Genomic DNA, 21,380 nt, shown 5'->3' with positions numbered 1-21,380 from the left:
TAAGCCGAACAGAGAAGCCCAAATGGCACCGACCCTCCTCCGTCTCGTAAAACACGGGTAACACCCCATTCTCATTTTGAAAACGAAGGATGTGGAATTGTCTGGTAGCAGCAACTGATTGATTGGCTGACCGCTATAGTCCACGTTGATCATTGACCGTCCCAATCATAACGAGGAACACATTTTTCTCATTCATTATCACATTTCTTTTCATTTATTATGATTAGAAAGGTAATCATATATTTTATTCGATTCTTTAATAATCATAAATTTTTTTCTCTTCTTTTTATAATAAAATAATAATAATAAATTTTATTTTATAAAAATATATTTTTTAAATTAAAAAAATTGAAATGACTCTATTCTTTTTTGAACTACAATAAGATACCCGGATTATCAATTTAAAGGATCGAATTAGGAAACCTTCCTTGGAAGCATAATACTTCCACCTCGAGAGTACAATGCATCTACCTCGAGAGCACAATACTTCGACCTCGGGGCCATCTCAGAGTCACCTCAAAGCTACCTTGGATCTACCTCGAAGATACTTCGAACAATCATATGTACATGTGTCTCGATCACGTCAGGATGACTAAGACGTCAACGATATTTTCCTATAACATTGTACGAATCTTATGTTTGGTGCAATAAGCCAACATGGGCATTAGTGACTTGATCATTAAAGAAAAAATTATCGAGAATACCCCCAACCTAATTCTACAGGTTCATGCTCTATAAATAGTGACTTGAACTGAGATTAACTAGGACAATTAAAAGATATACTAATATATTGGTGTTAGAGAGAATGTCATGAAGATGTCTCAAAAAAACTTTGTGAGATCGTTCAAGCTGAACCATGAAGAGTCTAATAAGTCGAATGAACAGGAGGGTCCGAATTCGATTGTGTTGAATGCCCCACTATCAAACCCACCAATCTCAATCATCCCAAGGCCAATCTAGCCTAGACCCGCTCCCCCAACCGTTCAACTACTCGATCCTTTACTCTTTCATTGATTATTCTAAGATTCAATGGTTAATTCACTACTTGCTCAACCTATTGCTCCACCAGCTCAAATTATAACCATAGCCACTAAAATATTTTATAGTCTAATTAAGCAAGCCTAATTCGTGACAAAAGTGTTCTAATACATATCTCCTTACTTTCTACAATTAGTCCATTTAGCATAACATGGTGCACACTCGACTCTACACACTCCCTAGTTCTTAGCTCCAATGCCACCATTAGCTCTAGCCCCCAATCTAATCATATATCATATCCTCTACAGTTGACCTGTCTTAAGAAAATAATTTTCCAAATCATTCCTCTCATGATCTGCTCAACCATCTTCCTCAAAAATTAGAGGGGCTGAAAGAATTAATCACTTAAGTTTAAGTCTTCGAGATGAACTAATGGCCCAAGGATACAAGAAAAAAAAGATAAGACAAGTAAAGCAACATAAAGTCAATCCGGTCACCATTCGTTAAGAATATTATTAAGGAACTGATCTCACAAGGATTTAGAATGCCAGCCTTAAAGCTTTAAAAAGGGAGCTTTGACTCCACTGAGCATATAGTTCCTTTTACCTCCTAAATGATATTGCTCGGGATGATAGAATTTCTCATGTATCACACTTTCCTGATAACTCACAAAGGGGTAATAAGAGAGTAGTTCTCCAAGCTATATCTAAAATTAATTTTTCCCTTCGGACAACTTACTAAGGAGTTCGAGCTCAACTTTATCATATATAAGTTAGAAACCTACAACCTCCCTCTTGGCCATAAGGTCGATGGACAAATAATCACTAGCCAATTATATCAAATGGTTCAATGACGAAGACAAGTGGCAAACCCGAATTCATTCATTCTGAACAATGCTTATATTCATAGCATCTAACTTTCAAAAAAAATTTACTTGATCAATACGCAATATCATGCCACATTCTCTTAGTTGCTATAAGATGCCAACTTATATATAGTAGTAGAATCCATGGTTACCGAAAGGACAAGCTTAGAACCCTAGAATGCCATCAAAGAAGAAAGAAGCTCCGAGTCAAATAATCTACAGTGACCCTACAATTACAAGCTGAGAGGGGATCAAGTTCCCCCTCATAGGGAATTTACATCATTGAACACCGTCGAATCTCGTATTTTGATGATGAAACTACTTGATATATATTTATGATTTAATCTGCGTTTTGAGTGACGCAGGATGCTTCAATCAGGATGAGACAATTAAAGCAGGAAAATCATGTTGTGCCGGAGGAACATGTCAGAAGATTAGACGTCGGGCCGGTAGATCGGTCGACGTATCGACAGAAGGCTCTGAGCCGTGGACTCGGGCATCGGGCCAAGAAGAGCGGGTATTGTGCCAAGGATATCGGAGTTGCGGAGTCAACTGGTCGATTGGGCAATAGGCTGCAGGAGAGGACGATGCGCCGAAGAATCGGACGAAGCGTCGAGAGACCAATGACATGCCGGACAACTTGGTTAAATTGCTTAGGATTAATTGTCTCGGTCGAAGATTTGTTTTAAGTGTGCAGGATTAACTACGATGAAAGTTAGACAAGCAACAGGAGTTGCGCCGGAGTCAAGTTCATGATCACGTTGGGAGTTCGAGAGTTCGACGGAAGTTCGGACGGTCGTCGGAGGTTCTGCGGGAACAGTTCCGAGAAGTCCAGAAGCTTGCCAAGCAAAGCTCGTCGGAACTCGCCAAGTGGATCGTCGCAAGTCCAGGAGTTTGCCGGAAGTCCGCAGGAGGATCACCGAGGGTTCATCGGATGATCGACGGAAGTTCGCCGGAAACTCGCTGGAAGAAGCGATTGACGCACCGAAGCAAAGCTGCAGAAATTGTCTTAGATTTAATCGTAGTTAGCACGTTGATTAAGTTAGAAATGGGAGGTGATCCCATTAGCTTAATCCAGGGGCAATTGGGCCCCTGAAAAACTGAAATTGGGCCGAATGGAGCTAACCATTCGGACCCTGATTGCACCAGGAGGTGCAACCGCCCAAGCCAGGAGGTGGCACCGCCTGGGCTAAGTCTCCCAGGGAGACTGGGCGGTGCAACCGCTCCAGCCAGGAGGTAGCACCGCCTGGGCTCAGTCTCCGAGCGAGACTGGGCGGTGCAACCTCCCCTGACAGAGGTAGCACCGCCTGGGCTCGGTCTTCGAGCTCTGGCAGGAGAGGTGCAACCGCCTCAGTCAGGAGGTGGCACCGCCTGAGGCTCAGTCTCCGAGCCAGACTCAGGCGGTGCAACCGCCCCTGACAGAGAGGTGCAACCGCCTGGGCTCAGTCTCCGAGCTCTGCCAGGCGGTGCAACCTCTCCAATCATGAGGTGCAACCGCCTGGTCCCGGAATTCCGGGATTTGATCGTTTTGAGCTCCAAATTTGAACTGGGTTGGGGCCTATAAATACCCCACCCATTCAGCACAGAAAGAGCAAGAGACCTACACCGAAATCTTGATCTTCTCTGTGATTCTTGAGCTCAAAATTGTTGAAAAGCCTTTAAGTTCTCCTCCTTCCGTTCTTCAAAGTCTTGAGTTGTAAAGAGAGGAGAGAAAGGTTCTGTAAGGGTTGTCTCCTGATCCCGTCAAAATGAGTGAAACTGTAAAAGGGCAGTTGGCCTTCGCCTATTGAAGGAAGGCCTCTAGTTGACGTCGGTGACCTCGTCGGTGGAGGAAGCCAAAAGTGGAGTAGGTCAAGACTGACCGAACCACTCTAAATCTCTGGTTTGCTTTTACTTTGAGCACTTTATCATTACTGCAAACCTCCTACATAGCTACTGCCCTCTGCGTTTTTACGAACAAGTCTTTAAGTTCTGATTTTTTCGAATCTGCATTCAGACGTAAATCGGTGTTTTCGTACGATCTTTACATTGCAGTTTACGTTTACGTTCTGATTCCATTTATAACTACAAACTGTCTTCTGTGCTTTTACGAACGAGTTTCTAAGTTCAGATCTTTCTAAAACTACGCAAATTGCGTTTAGACGTAAAACTACGTTTAGACGTAAAACTGCGTTTAGACGTAAAACTGCGTTTAGACGTAAACTTCGCAAACTGTGTTTAGACGCAAACTACGTTTAGATGTAAACTGAGTTTAGACGCAAACTGCGTTTAGGCGCAAACTGTGTTTAGACGCAAACTGCGTTTAGACGTAAACTGCGTTTAGACGTAAAACTGTGTTTAGACGTAAACTGCGTTTAGACGCAAACTGAGTTTAGACGCAAACTGCATTTAGACGCAAACTGCGTAAACTGCGCTTAATCTTAAGATCGGCTTTTACATCGAAATCGCTTTTATTGAACAAACGCAGCTTTCGTTTTTAATCGCTGAAAGATTTCCGCTGCACTAATTCACCCCCCCCCCCCCCCCCCCCCCTCTTAGTGCTCTCGATCCTAACAATTGGTATCAGAGCGGGGTATTTCTCATTTCGGATTTACACCCGAGAGAAATGGCTCTTCAAGAGGGCTTTTCGGTTCGTCCACCGTTATTTAACGGATTGGACTATACTTATTGGAAAACTCAAATGAGAGTTTTCTTGATTTCTCTAAATCTAGATTTATGGAATATCGTTGAAAATAGTTTTCAACTTCCCTCTAAACCGACGAACGAATGGTCGGATTTGGAGAAGAAGTATTTCTCTTTAAACGCAAAGGCTATGAATGCCTTATTTTGCGCTTTGGACAAAAATGAGTTCAATCGGATTTCTACGTGCGAAACAGCTTTTGACATTTGGCGAACACTTGAAATCACGCACGAGGGAACTAGTAGTGTCAAAGACTCGAAAGTTAACTTTTTATTGCATGATTTCGAGCTTTTTTGAATGCAACCAAGCGAGACTATAGGCGACATGTACACCCGTTTCACGGATGTCGTCAATAGTTTAAGAGCTCTTGGAAAATGTTTTTCGGACTTTGAACTCGTAAACAAGATTTTGCGTTCTCTTTCTAAGAAGTGGGATTCAAAAGTAACTGCAATACAAGAAGCTAAAAACCTAAACAACTTACCACTTGAAGAACTAATTGGTTCATTGATGACATATGAAATGGTGCACAATGCACATGATGAACATGTTGAACACAATCACCTTCCAAAGAACAGGAAGGATTTGGAACTCTGGACAAATGAATGCCACTTGAGCGATGACTCAAGTGATGAGGACAATGATGAACAAAACAACCTTCCAAAGAACAGGAAGGATTTGGGGCATAGAACATTTGAAGACCACTCGAGCATAAGCTCAAGTGATGGTGAACTTAAACTACAAATGAAACGAAAATTAAAAAGCAAAAAGAATCGAACTACTTGCTTTAAACGCAAGAAGAAGAACAAAAATTGGGATGAATCGAGCTCCTCCGAAGAAGAGAAAGTCAACAAAAGCAAGGCGGCAAACTACGCCTTAACAGCCTACAATGATGAGGTAATCGAAATCCCCCTAATTTATTTTGAAATTACTTGATGCTTTCATGATGTATTTTTCTCTTTTAGTTTAGAATTAATTTTCTTAAAAATTACATGTTAAAAAAAAATTTATTATGATCATACTAAGTAATTTCGAAAATGATAATATTGCATATTTTATGATAAACAAATAAAATGATCTTGATTGAAAATATGAAATCATGGTTAAGAAGTAATAATGTGTATTACGTTGATTTCCATTGTTATTTCTCGATTTTGATTAAAGATCATGTTTGATTTGAAGAAATGCATAATGATGAAATTAAATATTTTGATTAACAATTTTATGCATGAGATTTTAAGCCGATGATAAGCATGTGTTATTCTCATGAGTATATTTGAAAAACTATGGCAAAAATATGCTCGAATGCATGAACGTGTTAAGATTATTTTTCGGACATTCTTGATTCAATGTTTAAAACACTTAATTGCCATGATGATTTTACACTATAACATGTTGGAAATTATATTTTTTGGATACATAAATTTTTATGATCATGAGCATGTTTTATCTTCATAATTGAACTTGAAAATCTATAGCAAAATCTTATCCGAATGCATGAAAGTACTAATTTCATTTTCGGATTCACTTAACAATTGGTATCCTAACAATCGGATTTTCTCATACACTTATGAAAAATATTTTTTCTAAAATGGATTTGATGAAATGATTCCTGCTTATAAATTCCATCTCGAAATATGAATGATAGTGTTTTTGCTAAAGAAAATAATTATTAAAATCATGATCTTGATAATTATAACATGAAGCTCTTTATAAATCAAGATCGTTCATTATGCTCCCTACATTTATCAAAAAGGAGTTCTTCAAATGAAATGCAACTTGTCTTTTGATTTCTTAGAATTCAATGAAGTGTCATATTGATATCTTGAAACTTGGAATATTTTAAAATGTGATCTTGATATGAATGTTTCAAGTTGCTCTTTGTACTATATCTTTTCAAATGAATCATGAGCCTTGATATCATATATTTCATAATGCAGAAATAACAAGATTTCTTCGCCTTGTATGTCTTGTGTGATGATTGTACATCAATTTGCTTTATTAAGAATTATATGAATCTTGATCGTGAACTTGTTAAGAAGAATTGTAATGAACCATGAATCATATCTTTGGTATTCACGAATTGATCCTCATTGATATCTTTCATTGATATGATAAATTATCATCTCATGATATGTCGCATAATTATATCATGCCTTGCGATTGTATCATGTGATCGTTGCTGAATTTTCACATTGATATTCTTCATGACATGATTTCTTTGCATTGTTGTCCTGTATGCTTCATGTGATAATATGAATACATGAAACACTTATGATATGATTTTTATGCAATTCCTTGTATTCATGAAATGTTTATCTCATCACCTAATAATTCTTCTTGATATTCCTTATGTGAAGAGAAGAATACATGAAATATTCATTAATTTGTTTTGATATATACAAATAAGAAGTTTCAATCATGTATGGTAGGATATAATTTGACAAAATTGATACCATCATGATATATTTATGATGTGCAATTATGCATGGAATACTTGTGCTTTCTAATTATGATGTGATGTATTGCATATGATGTAAATCATGATTTAAAATGCTATGAGTGCTAAGTTACACACTTTGAGAAAAAATTGCTATATTGAAACATTAATGTAATTATGAATGATGATATGAAATTATGCATGTAATACTTCAACCTATGATAACGATGCATGCAATGATATTCATGATGAAAAATTGTCTTGACATTCATGACTTGATTATTCATCCTTTGTCATGATTTTGAAATCATTGTAAAAGGAAAAAGAACTACAAAACTGCATTCTTCCTTTCTTTTTGACAATGACAAAGGGGGAGATAGCTAGCTTGTACAAGTCAAGAAGATGCAAAAACTTGATTGCTAGCTTGCCTATCTTAAGTAGCAAAGATTGCTAACTTGCTTATTTCAAGAAGAAAAATTGTCTTCTTGAACATCACTATCTTGAATATCTCAAGAAGCAAAACTTGCAATTTGCACATTACAATAGGAAGCAAGAATCATGAGCTTACACAAGAAAGCTATCTTGCATTTGCTTTCGAAATTTTTGCTAGCTTATATATTGTGAAACTTGTATATCGTAAAAATTGCTAGCTTGTTGGTCTAAAGAGAAGCAAAAAGTTGCTATCTCAAAAGAAGCTAATGTGCTATCTTGCCTATCTCAAGAGGCAAAAATGCTAACTTGCGCATCTAGCAAAGTGAACAAAATTTTCAAGAAGCAAGAGTTGCCTTCTGGAACATCTCTAATTTGCTAGCTTGCATGATATAGAACTTGCTATCTTGAACATTACCAAAAGTGCTATCTTATATGCTATAAAACTTGCATATCTAAAACTTGATAGCATGAATGTTCTAAGCATGATGTAACACTTGCTAAATCTTATAGCTCCAAGATTGCATGATGATAAAACTTGATATTATGTTTTTCATGCAATGAGTTGAACCAATATCACACACACTTGATTGTGGTACTTCTCCTTTTTGTTGATGACAAAGGGGGAGAAGTATGTTGATGACATGACATGTGATGCATAAGTTTATGCATATGTTCATGTTGACGTGTTGCAAGTATTCATGATGAATATTGCAATGACTTGAATTCAGTTTGAATTCAAGGTTCTATCAATATGGCATATTGATAGGGGGAGTTTGTTTAAACTCCGGGAGTTAAGTTTAACTCCGTCATCAAGTCGTTGTCATCATCAAAAAGGGGGAGATTGTTGAATCTTGTATTTTGATGATGAAACTACTTGATATATGTTTATGATTTAATCTGCGTTTTGAGTGACGCAGGATGCTTCGATCAGGATGAGACAATTAAAGCAGGAAAATCATGTTGTGCCGGAGGAACATGTCAGAAGATTAGACGTCGGGCTGGTAGATCGGTCGACGTATCGACAGAAGGCTCCGGGCCATGGACTCGGGCATCGGGCCAAGAAGAGCGGGTATTGTGCCAAGGATATCGGAGTTGCGGAGTCAACTGGCCGATTGGGCAATAGGCTGCAGGAGAGGACGATGCGCCGAAGAATCGGACGAAGCGTCGAGAGACCAATGACATGCCGGACAACTTGGTTAAATTGCTTAGGATTAATTGTCTCGGTCGAAGATTTGTTTTAAGTGTGCAGGATTAACTACGATGAAAGTTAGACAAGCAGCAAGAGTTGCGCCGGAGTCAAGTTCATGATCACGTTGGGAGTTCGAGAGTTCGACGGAAGTTCGGACGGTCGTCGGAGGTTCTGCGGGAACAGTTCCGAGAAGTCCAGAAGCTTGCCAAGCGAAGCTCGTCGGAACTCGCCAAGTGGATCGTCGCAAGTCCAGGAGTTTGCCGGAAGTCCGCAGGAGGATCACCGAGGGTTCATCGGATGATCGACGGAAGTTCGTCGGAAGAAGCGATTGACGCACCGAAGCAAAGCTGCAGAAATTGTCTTAGATTTAATCGTAGTTAGCACGTTGATTAAGTTGGAAATGGGAGGTGATCCCATTAGCTTAATCCAGGGGCAATTGGGCCCCTGAAAAATTGAAATTGGGCCGAATAGAGCTAACCATTCGGACCCTGATTGCACCAGGAGGTGCAACCGCCCAAGCCAGGAGGTGGCACCGCCTGGGCTAAGTCTCCCAGGGAGACTGGGCGGTGCAACCGCTCCAGCCAGGAGGTAGCACCGCCTGGGCTCAATCTCCGAGCGAGATTGGGCGGTGCAACCTCCCCTGACAGAGGTAGCACCGCCTGGGCTCGGTCTTCGAGCTCTGGCAGGAGAGGTGCAACCGCCTCAGTCAGGAGGTGGCACCACCTGGGGCTCAGTCTCCGAGCCAGACTCAGGCGGTGCAACCACCCCTGACAGAGAGGTGCAACCGCCTGGGGTCAGTCTCCGAGCTCTGCCAGGCGGTGCAACCTCTCCAGTCAAGAGGTGCAACCGCCTGGTCCCGGAATTCCGGGATTTGATCGTTTTGAGCTCCAAATTTGAACTGGGTTGGGGCCTATAAATACCCCACCCATTCAGCACAGAAAGAGCAAGAGACCTACACCGAAATCTTGATCTTCTCTGTGATTCTTGAGCTCAAAATTGTTGAAAAGCCTTTAAGTTCTCCTCCTTCTGTTCTCCAAAGTCTTGAGTTGTAAAGAGAGGAGAGAAAGGTTCTGTAAGGGTTGTCTCCTGATCCCGTCAAAAGGAGTGAAACTGTAAAAGGGCAGTTGGCCTTCGCCTATTGAAGGAAGGCCTCTAGTTAACGTCGGTGACCTTGTCGGTGGAGGAAGCCAAAAGTGGAGTAGGTCAAGACTGACCGAACCACTCTAAATCTCTGGTTTGCTTTTACTTTAAGCACTTTATCATTACTGCAAACCTCCTACATAGCTACTGCCCTCTGCGTTTTTACGAACAAGTCTCTAAGTTCTGATTTTTCCGAATATGCATTCAAACGTAAATCGGTGTTTTCGTACGATCTTTACATTGCAATTTACGTTTACGTTCTGATTCCATTTATAACTGCAAACTGTCTTCTGTGCTTTTACGAACGAGTTTCTAAGTTCAGATCTTTCTAAAACTGCGCAAATTGCGTTTAGACGTAAAACTACGTTTAGACGTAAAACTGCGTTTAGACGTAAACTTCGCAAACTGTGTTTAGACGCAAACTGCGTTTAGACGTAAACTGAGTTTAGATGCAAACTGCGTTTAGGCGCAAACTGTGTTTAGACGCAAACTGCGTTTAGACGTAAACTGAGTTTAGACGTAAAATTACGTTTAGACATAAACTGCGTTTAGACGCAAACTGTGTTTAGACGCAAACTGTGTTTAGACGCAAACTGAGTTTAGACGCAAACTGCGTTTAGACGCAAACTGCGTAAACTGCGCTTAATCTTAAGATCGGCTTTTACATCGAAATCACTTTTATTGAACAAACGCAGCTTTCGTTTTTAATCGCTGAAAGATTTTTTAGTGCTCTCGATCCTAACAAACACTTCTTATAGGATCAAGTTCCCCCTCATAGGGAATTTACACCATTGAACACTTCTCATACTGAAGTGTCATATAAATAAGGGAGAATGACTTTGTGTAACTTATTTTCTTCAAACTCCCCCCACCAAGTAAAATCATGCTAAGTTTTATCATTTCCACCAAGACAACAAATATGACACGGAGATAGCCATGACTTGATGCAACAAACAAAAGAAATCATTCATAAAGGACACATTAACTACTACCTTCATAGGGTTCATGAGTCATCTCCAAGACCACGATGACCTATTGAAATAGATGAATGTGATTGTTGGAGGGCCTACATTAGGAGGTAGCAGCTCATTCTCTCTCTCTGAAGAATTGTGTACGGGAGCCATGTGCTAATAAGTTTCATCCAATTAGAAATCCTCTAATTGCGTTCAGAGAGGACGAGGCTGAGCATTTTGATCCGGACCATGACGATGCCCTAGCATCTCATTAAGAATTGTTAATGCATTAATGAAAAGGATCCTAGTAGATACGAGAAGCTTAGTTATATCCTATGCTAAGATACCTTTTAAAAGATCGATTTAAGTGTGAACGATTTATAGCATTGCAAAATAGTGATCATATAAATTATCATACTCAATTACATATTTTGGAAAGCATGTTTTGAATGATTTGATTATTATAAGCTACGAATGAATTAAATATGAATGTATATATTTTATAAGTATAAAAATATTATATATATATATATATATATATAAATGTGATGACATGCGATATGATAGTGCATATGTTTTCTATGATGTGCATTGTGGGGGGTACATATATATATTATAACGTACAGTGTAGGATTGCACGTATGTATTATGATATGTGGTGTAGGAGTACACATATATATGATGACATGCGGTGTGGGAGTGCATACATATATTATGGCATATGGTGTGGGAGTGCACATGTATCTGACGTGATGATGACAAACAGTATGGGAGTGTACATATATTTTATGATATGAGGTGTAAAAGTTAATGAATTTGTTATGCTTCCTATATGTGTAAATAAATATTTTAGATTATTTCGACGTAGAATTTTACTTCTTTATTATATTTATATGCTGTGTTGTAGGGTTGCTTACTAAAAAAGTCATAAGATGATATATTTATCATTAAATATCAAATGTCGATGATTTTAAAATATTATATACATGATATGATACATTCTTACTTAAATAAAGCTATAAGGGCTTATACTTACTGTGTGATTATTCACTATATACCTTATTTTATAGGTAAAGATACTAGTATCCCATCCAAATGATTGGGTTAAGAAGTGAGTACATGCGAGCTTATGCTAGAGTATAGATATGGATGATGACCGGTGGGCATTTGTATGTGTATAACTTTTGAATGTATTGTGTGAATATTTTTTTTATTAGAGTTTATAATTATATACAAGTGCGAAGATCATTATGTATAGAGGGAACCATATCATTTTGTTTAGTAAATTAGCATCTTTTATTTTTAAGATTGCTTACACTCCTATTGATAACAATAAAAGAAGATATAGATAAAACTAAGAATAGAGTGTTACACCTTCATCGGAGGAGGAAGTATCAAAAACCAACACCAAAGGAACATCAAGATCAAAGATCCGCCTGACTCACACTTTGGATGTACGGGATAACCCTGAGAAGGATGACATTCAAACTTATAAGGAATGACAATGACAATTAAAGAGACTTAAGGATTTGAGAGTTTGAAGGTCCAAGGGCTCCTAACAAAAGGCATGAAGAGGGTGAATGAGCAACCCTTCTTCTAATCGCCTCATCACTCGATGCTTCGGTTAATAGGCTACATTGTGACATACCATTGAGCAAGGTTAGGTGCCACAATCATTGCGATATTCCAAATCCCCAATGGCACAAGCAACCTATATGTGGATACCCTAGTGAGCACCACATCACCTTTGTGTTAGACAAATCAATAAAAATTAGATTAATCTAGATTCGATGGACATTCAAATCATCATGCCCATCGAGAATCAAAGCGAGAGCAACACACGCAGGTACACATGGTCAAGCCACACAAAATATACATCTACTCTTTTTGAGCTGAATAATCAAATACGTAATATATCCAAATGACCGAATGCAAAACCTATAGGTCAAACATGTATTTCAACAACACTTAACCTATAAGTTAAATATGAATTTTAATTGTGCATAGCCTACATGTCAAACATGTATCATAGTCGAACAACTAAATGCATAGCCTACCAGCCAAATATGCACTTTAATGACAACCTATGAGTTGAATGTGCATCTTGATGATACATGATAAACAAACTCACTATTAGAGTCAAAAACACCATCCGAAACGTTTCATGGCTCAATAGCTTTACGACCCAATAACCCAGAAGCGAGGGGCTAGTGATAGATAAAGAATGACATGATAGACACAATGACCACGCGACAATAAGTGGCCAACTAGTCGACCACCGTAGGCTATGTTGATCACATACGAACAATATATAATGATTGAATCGGGCAACACGTAACCACCACATACTATACATGATTGAATGATCGACAGTCTGAATCTTATGATTGGTGTAGTTAACTAATGTGAGTGTGACATCACATCATGCCTCTGTCCAAAATATCGCATGTCCCCTTCTAGGTGTGACCAACTCTAAGGTTACTTATAAAAGGAACCCGGGTATGCTCCCACATATTTTTTTTATTCTTCGTATTAATCAATTAGTTCAATCGAACTATATCTAAAAATTGATTTGATCGTTAGAAAAATATTTATGGAGAATGGTCTCAACATAATTTTATAAGTTCGTTACTTTATAAATAATGATTTAAACCAAAACTAATTTAAAACGAATCTCAATTGGATCTTAAAAATAGAGCTCTGACAACCATAACCTACTCTAATAAAAATCAAATATGACCCACTCACTGCTTTATACGATGAAAACTCTGCTTTATGTTTTTGACTAGACAAGGGGCACCTCACCCGGTATATATGAGTTGTGGGTAAGATGTTTGTTTGGAAATCTATGGAATGAGCGAATGAGTAAAGGCTTTGTTAGAGATATCAAATACACACATTTGATAGATACGAGCATATCTAAGTTAGGTTCATTATGTTGGTTGTTTAAGTAACACTCAATACCATCGATCCTTTTAAGTTTCAACTTCTCTCTCACATGTATAACGCCATATATTTCTATATATATATATATATATATATATAGACATATAGCATTTGTAAGCCGATGAATTTTTTTTGAATGCATGTGAATGTTCCCATAAACCTGGCAATTTCATTAGCAAGTTCCCTATTTAATGCTAAATGCCAACTAATTAATGAACTGATTGAAGGTTTACAACACTTGATATCACATTACCATTTTCATATCGAATGAATGATGGGGAGTTGATGGTTATAATTATCTGATTCAAAATCTGTATCATTGCTAATTATGATGTTATATGACAAGGCAACAAAACAATAATCAACATACCTTATCTATCCATGCACGTGTTTCGCATGTGCTGCGGTTGGGTGCTTATGTCGGGGTATAAAATGGGAGAAAAGGATTCCCTCTCGTTCCCGGGTCCATGCCAACCATAAGAATGCTTTCGGCCAAATCCTATCCGATCTCGTGCCATTTCCCGTCTTCCTTTCTTTCCCTCGTCAATCGCCAAAACCCTAAACCCCAATCACTCCCTGCCTCCCAAATCCCAGTCCTCGGAGCTCGATCCAGACTTCTTCTTCATCGAACCCTCATCCCAAGAAGAATTCTCGGCATAAATCCTGTGACTTTGCCACTTGGGAAGAGGGGTATCCTCCAGATATGCCGAGATTCCGTCGAAAGAGAGGATTTTGAAGCCGGCCTCGGGAAGAAGGAGAAGGTTTTGGTGGAGAGGAGTGGGGATGGCGGTGGGAGTGACTGGACCACGTCGGTTCTGCTCTTTGGGTTGTGGGCGGGGCTAATGTATTATGTTTTCCAGCTCGCACCGGACCAAACACCGGTTTGTTTGCTTTCAGCTTGATTTTTGGTCTGGTTATCTTAGATAATTCTTGTGTAATTTATCTGATATTAATTAAGAAGGTTTATGCTACAACGAAGTTATTCTTTCTTAGTCTTTATATAATATAGATTTAGGGAGAGGAGATGCTTCTGTGAGTCACCAATTGAGTGTTTAAAGGTCTCCTCATTATATCATGACACTTTGAAACTTTCGACAACTTTGAGACTTATAGTCTTTTTATTTCAACTCGAGTCTAAAGTATGAAAAGGAAAAATTTTCCCTCGATAATGGTCTATGTAGATTTTTCCTTAGGGAAGTGGCTCTGCCTATTCTACAGCTTTTTGCAACACAGATTTGTGTCAATACGGCACTAGATAGCATAATTGATTAAAATTTTACATTGAGTTTGCTCTATGTAACTGTGGTCAAGTTTACGTCCCACTCTTGCATTATCTTCCTGCTAACCAAAATCTTCTCAAAATTTCAGTATAGGGATATTTATTTTTTGCAAAAGCTATTGAACCTGAGAGGAGATGATGGCTTCGTAATGAACCAAGTGCTTGTAGCTCTATGGTACATTATGGGTCTTTGGCCCCTAGTGTACAGCATGTTGTTAGTTCCTACTGGAAGAAGGTGACAGCCAAAACTCAAGCTCATTCAATTTCATTAACTTTTCTTTCCTTGTATGTGGGACACTCACTGAGTAGCTATGTGTATGATTACAAAGTGCGAAAATGGCATGATATGAAGCATCCACAATCATTACTGTCTTATTTAAATGTATACAGGCTATTTTCTGAACGAAATGTTATGGGAACTAGGGCTTACGTGAAGGCAAAAGTATGAGAAGACAATTGAGTCCTTTGTTCTATGAAATGACAGATATGTTTATTATCAAGACAACTATCCATCTACTTAATCTCAATGGATCAACATTCAAAAAGAAATATCACAAAGAGGTATATGTAAACTGAAGTACCATTCGAGTATCATCTGATAAGTACAGGAGCACTCTGAGTCGTCTTAAAAGAGATGCTTATTTATGTACAGGAGAAGTATCCAATGATTGCTTAGTTTCAGATGCATGTCGACTAGAGACAATATCATTCTGTAGTGTCTGTTTTTCATGGGGCTAAATATTCTGGATGGAAATCTAGAAAGCAAGAAAAGAGGATCTCAAATTATAATTCGAGAATAATAATGTTTGTGGGCATATTCTGTTTATACTGAGATATGATTCAACAAGATGAGTAGAAATATTTATCTGTTACTATCTATCTTTTCCATATTAATTTGACATTTGGTTTTCAATCTGGTCATCCAGTTCAAGAAGCAAGATTCCAGTCTGGCCATTCCTATTAGTTTCATTCTTCGGTGGAGTATATGCTCTTATTCCTTATTTTGTTCTTTGGAAGCCACCTCCACCAGCTGTTGGAGAAGATGAGATCAGGGGTTGGCCTTTAAATTTTCTCGAGTCAAAGATTACTGCTGCAGTAAGATATTAACAGCTACACGCACTGCTTAAATGACTTTTAACTTTTGTATAAATCTCGTGTTCTACTTTGGGTAACTCTCATGCATGAACTTTAGGTTTATTTTCTAAGTTCTTGTATCAAACATTCAAGGAAAACTAACACAAGTATCTACGGTAATTTTTATGTTTTGTCTGCTGAGGGAGTTGGCTATTAATACCGACCTTCCGACCTTCTGAGTTCTGTGACATGATTTAACTTGTGGTTGTATCTCCAACTAGATTATTCTGATCATGGAATGACAATAGTTTGCAAGAAGTGGTTAATGAAATGACAATACAACCACATCCCTCCTCTCTTTCATTTTTTCCTTCTTTCTCTGCTTTCTATATAATCTAAAATAAATTAGCTCCACTGCATATCAGGTTACAGTTGCTGCAGGCATGGGCATGATCATATATGCTGGTTTAGCTGATGGAGATGTGTGGGAGGAATTTTACCAATACTTCAGAGAAAGCAAGTTTGTAAGTTCTAAAAACATGTATCTAACCCTATGCAGTAGCTTTTGGCTATGAAGTACCATCAGTTTCTTCTCTGCACTGTCTTGGCTTATATTGTAAATTTCTTGAGACCTTTTCATGAGTGACTGCATCGAGATTTGAGCAAGCCTTTTCAAAGCTGAAATCTGTTTTCGTCAATGTTTAACCATAATTTGTTGGCCCAATGATAAAATCAAAATGTCATTTACATTGTCTTCTGAATTCATTGCAGATTCATATCACATGCATTGACTTTTCGCTATTCACGGCATTCTCACCATTCTGGGTGTACAACGATATGACTGCTAGGCGATGGTGAGTTCTCTTTTATCAAAACTGTTCCATATTCTGTTTCAATAAGTTTAAAAACTGAAAGTTACGCAAAAGAGTAAAAAGTGGCTTTAGTTGATAAAGATTTACTCTTTGTTGCAGGCTAAATAAAGGTTCTTGGCTTTTGCCAATTGCACTGGTTCCATTCATCGGTCCAGCGTTGTATCTGCTTCTACGCCCGTCTCTGTCAGCGCTACCCGTGTTTACCTCTTCCACCACCGCAGAGAATGATTAGGTGCAGTCCCATGTTATTCTGCTTGTTCCATCAGAATTTGTTGGACTCCAATCTCAGTGTTAGCAGAAGCTGAGGATGAATACGCCGAAGACTGGATGCGGGACAAATATACGCCATCACTGACAACAATATGATCAAATGCCTTTTGTGGGGATATTTTGAAAGCCAGCTTGAGGCTAATTCAACAGCACAAAATACATCCAATCAAATGTCAACTAATTACTTGAACAAGAAAGTTGTAAAAATGCTCTTTCGTATAATCAAAGAGAAACGATACTGCATCTTTGTCATATGCATTTTAGATACGCTGCAGTTAACTCATTGATGTGTGTTTCATCATGTGTGCAATCAATTGCATGGGATTGGCATCAAAAATTTATTGAATGATCTTGTCTCTTGAGATGTATTCCACAGAATAACACAATTCTATGCTCAGCTTGTTTACAGCAACCTTTTCGCTGTGCATGAAGCATTCTATGACCTGCAATGCAATATCTTATCCACAAAGATCGAATTATTGACTGACCCTTTCATGGACCTGGTTTTTGACTTTCGATGATCAAAAACTACAAGCTTCATAACAGCAAATCTGGGACACACAACTTTGGGCTCAGAAGCAGCTGATTTAAGTGCAAAACCGACAGAATAGCCTGTAAAACCAATCAAGTTTGCTAATCTATAAAAAATGATTCAACATTTATGTTTATTAAAGTTGGTAAACATGTAGCTGCAGATCAATTATTGAGACTCACAAAGACAACCATACAAACATGTAGTGATCTTTTGGGTAGTGTTTTCTTTTTTGATGGAAGTGTCATAATTTGTGATAATAGCCAAGGACAGAATACAAAGTCTGAATGAAGTTGAGACAAAGCAGGATGATGGCAGCAACTACTGAAAGGGTCACCCATGGATTGGAGAAGTAGTGCCGCTTCAACTCCGCACTCCACCTTCTCCACTGGTGGCTGTGATGATCTGATACTTCCTTATACAGAGGAGATAAGTAACTAGGGATGCAAGACTGGCTGACCTGGTAACAGATCTGCTTGAAGAAAACAGCTACATCCTTATCAGTGCTGAGCCTGTTGACTACCGTTCCGCTCAAGTGAAGAAGCCTCACATCCCTCTCACGGTGCATGATGCACTCCATGAATGATGCATAAGCTGTGATGTAGGGACTCACCCCAGGATAGCATTGCTCAAAGGAGATCAGGTTCCGGAAGAGGGCATTGCTGTAGTCAAATATGTGCAGAGTTGGGATCTCCAGTTCCCCATTGCAGAATGCTACCTCAAGGAAGCTACGTGCATGATCCTTTCTTCTGAAGCGTACTGCAGACTCTCCAAGTTCAGTGGCACTGGGGATGTGCAATTGCTGCGTGGTACTAGATGAGGGTGAGTTGGGATTCCAGCACTCTGTGTCCGTCATTCTGTAGTTGGGAGATGGTACCATAGCAGAATGGAAAAGATGTAATAAATGAAGAATACCATTACCATCAGGACCAAAATGGAACATGTCTTTGTTCATCTTGGGATGAAGTTCATCGAAGAGCTCGAGTGCTAGATGAGGAATGGAAATGTGCTTGATGCCAGGATTCATAGTGTGGTTGAAGAGGTCCTGAATGATGAAGAAAGGTATTTGGTTTTCAAGCAATAGCAAGTCAAGTTTGATGTGGTTCCATTGCCAAAACACACCGACAAGAGGGCACTCCTCAGTATGCATCTTCTCGGATTTCTCATCCACCTCAGTGCTTTCTTCCTTTCTTGGATCCTCCACCACAACCTCTGTCTTCTTAACTATCATCAGCAGGATGTAGAGAATAAAGCAACCATCTAGCAGGAGCATCTCCACGAAACTGTAACTTTCCATGTAGGCATCTCTCGAGTAACAGCTGCGAGCCAATTCCTCTTTCTCCTTTATATTCTTGATCCAGATTCTCAGTTGGTTTTCTTCCTCACGAAATCTGGGAGAAACAAACGAAAGCATGTGTCTGAGACACCTCCATTTGTCATCGACGGTGATGCGAAGCCCGGTCTTCTCCCGGTGGTATGGGCCTATGGCGACTACCTTCGGCTGATATGCTTGGGTGTCATGCTTCCGAATGTTAGCAGGGATTTCATAGATAGTGCAAGGTGCCCTGTTGTGAGATCGCCTGCTTTGACTGGCAGTGGTCATTCTGTGTTGCACATTTTCCATCCAATCGTTGAGCAATCTGGCATCCGAGTCTCTGCTGCTCGATCTTGCGGTCTCGATCTCGGTTCTTTGGTTCATGGATGGGCTGATCTCACCAACAGGGTGTTCTCTGAAATCACCAAATGTGTCACCTTCTCTGGAGCTGCCAGCTCTCCAGTAGTCATCATCGTCGCTCACAACACCAGCATATTCTTCAAAGGTCTGATCGATTTGCACCCCGCAGCTGCTAGAACTGCCGAATTGCATGGGCTCCATGATTCCTACCTTTTCTTTTGCATTCCCATGTATAGAAGGAAAACGTATCTCAGTCATCTCCTCAAATGAAACAACTGCAAGGGTGAATGGTTCAGGAAACATTGCTTTGCAGGTATAAATACATGGATGTTCTCGAGAACTGTTGTCAACACTGAAACTTCTCTGCAGGCACCTGACTGAAGTAGGTGTCCACCACAGTCATGTCCTCAACTGAAACGGCAATTAAGGATGACAGACTTGATAGCATTTGTCACTGCTGAAACTTTCTCCACGGGGACCAGACTGAAACTTCCACCCTCAAGCTCCACATTCAAACCTGCAGGAAAAGGTGAGCAAAATGTGACCCCCAAGGTGTCCACCTGAAACTTCCAGGAAAGGAAAATAATCTGTAATAATACTAATTGATATGATGAAATAAGGAAAAGTCAAACTCACAAACAGTATTTCTATCCATATCCTTTCATACCATCCTAAAGTAATGTTTTTGTGAAGCATATGAAACAGTAATAATATTACTCTTCACTCTGGTGTTCTTTTCTGCAAATAAAAGACGAGTACAATCAAAAGTATCTGCCGCTGGGAAGCATTCTCTGCATTAGTCAGTTCATTTCCACCAGAAAGTGAACTCAACTCACAACTTACAATTAATTGCATTCGGTCTAAAAGATAGTGGAATGTTATGGCACACCTAAATGTAAAAGAAAAGAAGATGACTGCAGTAAGGGTAGAAGATCACTGTAACAATGCGGACTCTTGGATTGTCTTCTTCAAGTCTGAGCAAAGCAATACAAGACAACTTAACTGTACACTAATAAACCAAGTCACATCTGTAGGGAAATTTTAAGCATAAAAATCAGTCATTCTGGAACCCACATCATAATACTATATGCATTTTAGAGGAAAGTAGCATTGAAGATTTAGGTATAATCAAAGGAGAGTTGCATCATCCAAGTGTCTGATTTAAGATGGTTCCAGCACTATACAGACAAAAACATTAAGAGAATGGTAAATAGTACCAAAATTCACATCCAGTTACATAGATGAACAAGAAAGTCTTGCCCATCTTCAAGATATCCGAGGTAACCATCAGGTAGGACCAACTTCTTCTGAACTATTCTTCGAGTCTAAAGCACTTGAACTGCATCAAACTGTTCTACCAGGTAAATCTTTTGAAGCATAGTATTAGATGACACTACATTCGTGAACAAACCGCCGAAAGCTCCGATTTTAAGTAAGCAGATTTAATATACTGGTCAATCTCACCAATATCTAATTGTATGATGCAACCCACTCGTCCTCGTCAATTCTACAACATACCAAGAAATACCAACCTAATCGGGCTCCCATTCGGGACAAGGTGAGAGCCAAAGTAACGCTATTATAACTCGCGACATCAGAAGGGCATCTGTAATATACCTACCTCATTTTGACGAAGGTTGCACGAAAAGATCGCATCTCTCCGAGAAAGCGCGTAGAGGGATATGGCCGGAGCGTAATCCATTTGCGGTCGTTTCGTGGAACGCGTCATCGGTGTGCGGGGAGGACTTCGTGCCATCGTCGCCACGACTACTACTGTCGGTCATTTCGTCGAACGCATCCCGGGCGTGTGCCACCGAGAAAGCGCGTAGAGGAATAAGGCCGGAGCGTAGTCCATTTGCGGTCATTTCGTGGAACGCGTCATCGGTGTGCGGGGAGGACTTCGTGCCATCGTCGCCACGACTACTGTCGGTCATTTCGTCCAACGCATCCCGGGCGTGTGCAGCGTGACGGGAGCCGTGTGAACACACGAGTGCAGAAAGGGACTTACGTTGCATCGTCGGGTCCTAAATATAAGCCCCTTAAAATAATCTCATTCTT

The 21,380-nt window shown here is 39.4% G+C and overlaps 2 protein-coding genes across 4 annotated transcripts; one reads left to right on the top strand and one right to left on the bottom strand.

The window, feature by feature from the left end:
• The first annotated feature begins 14,087 nt into the window (after nt 1–14,087).
• On the top strand, nt 14,088–17,367 carry LOC135633388 (uncharacterized). Its single transcript, XM_065142782.1, has 6 exons — nt 14,088–14,501; nt 14,989–15,134; nt 15,826–15,994; nt 16,399–16,497; nt 16,745–16,827; nt 16,945–17,367. Exons 1-6 carry the CDS (start codon nt 14,088–14,090, stop codon nt 17,075–17,077), a joined length of 1,044 nt encoding a protein of 347 aa, XP_064998854.1. The 3' UTR covers nt 17,078–17,367.
• A 363-nt stretch (nt 17,368–17,730) lies between these two features.
• Nucleotides 17,731–21,308, bottom strand: LOC135633387 (UPF0481 protein At3g47200-like). Of its 3 annotated transcripts, none has more exons than XM_065142778.1 (2): nt 20,540–21,308; nt 17,731–19,839 (listed from the first exon to the last, which is right to left on the bottom strand). In XM_065142778.1, exon 2 carries the CDS (start codon nt 19,623–19,625, stop codon nt 17,892–17,894), a length of 1,734 nt encoding a protein of 577 aa, XP_064998850.1. In that variant the 5' UTR covers nt 19,626–19,839; nt 20,540–21,308; the 3' UTR covers nt 17,731–17,891. The 3 variants fall into 3 exon arrangements, with proteins under 3 accessions (XP_064998850.1, XP_064998853.1, XP_064998851.1); XM_065142781.1 differs by having other exon boundaries at nt 20,940–21,308; XM_065142779.1 differs by having other exon boundaries at nt 20,944–21,308.
• Nucleotides 21,309–21,380: the final 72 nt, after the last annotated feature.

This window comes from Musa acuminata, chromosome BXJ3-3, assembly GCF_036884655.1.
Source record: "Musa acuminata AAA Group cultivar baxijiao chromosome BXJ3-3, Cavendish_Baxijiao_AAA, whole genome shotgun sequence".
In the NCBI taxonomy this organism is placed as follows: Eukaryota; Viridiplantae; Streptophyta; class Magnoliopsida; order Zingiberales; family Musaceae; genus Musa; species Musa acuminata.
The sequence above is the reverse complement of the archived record's forward strand: the minus strand, read 5'-3'. Positions and strand labels throughout refer to the sequence as shown.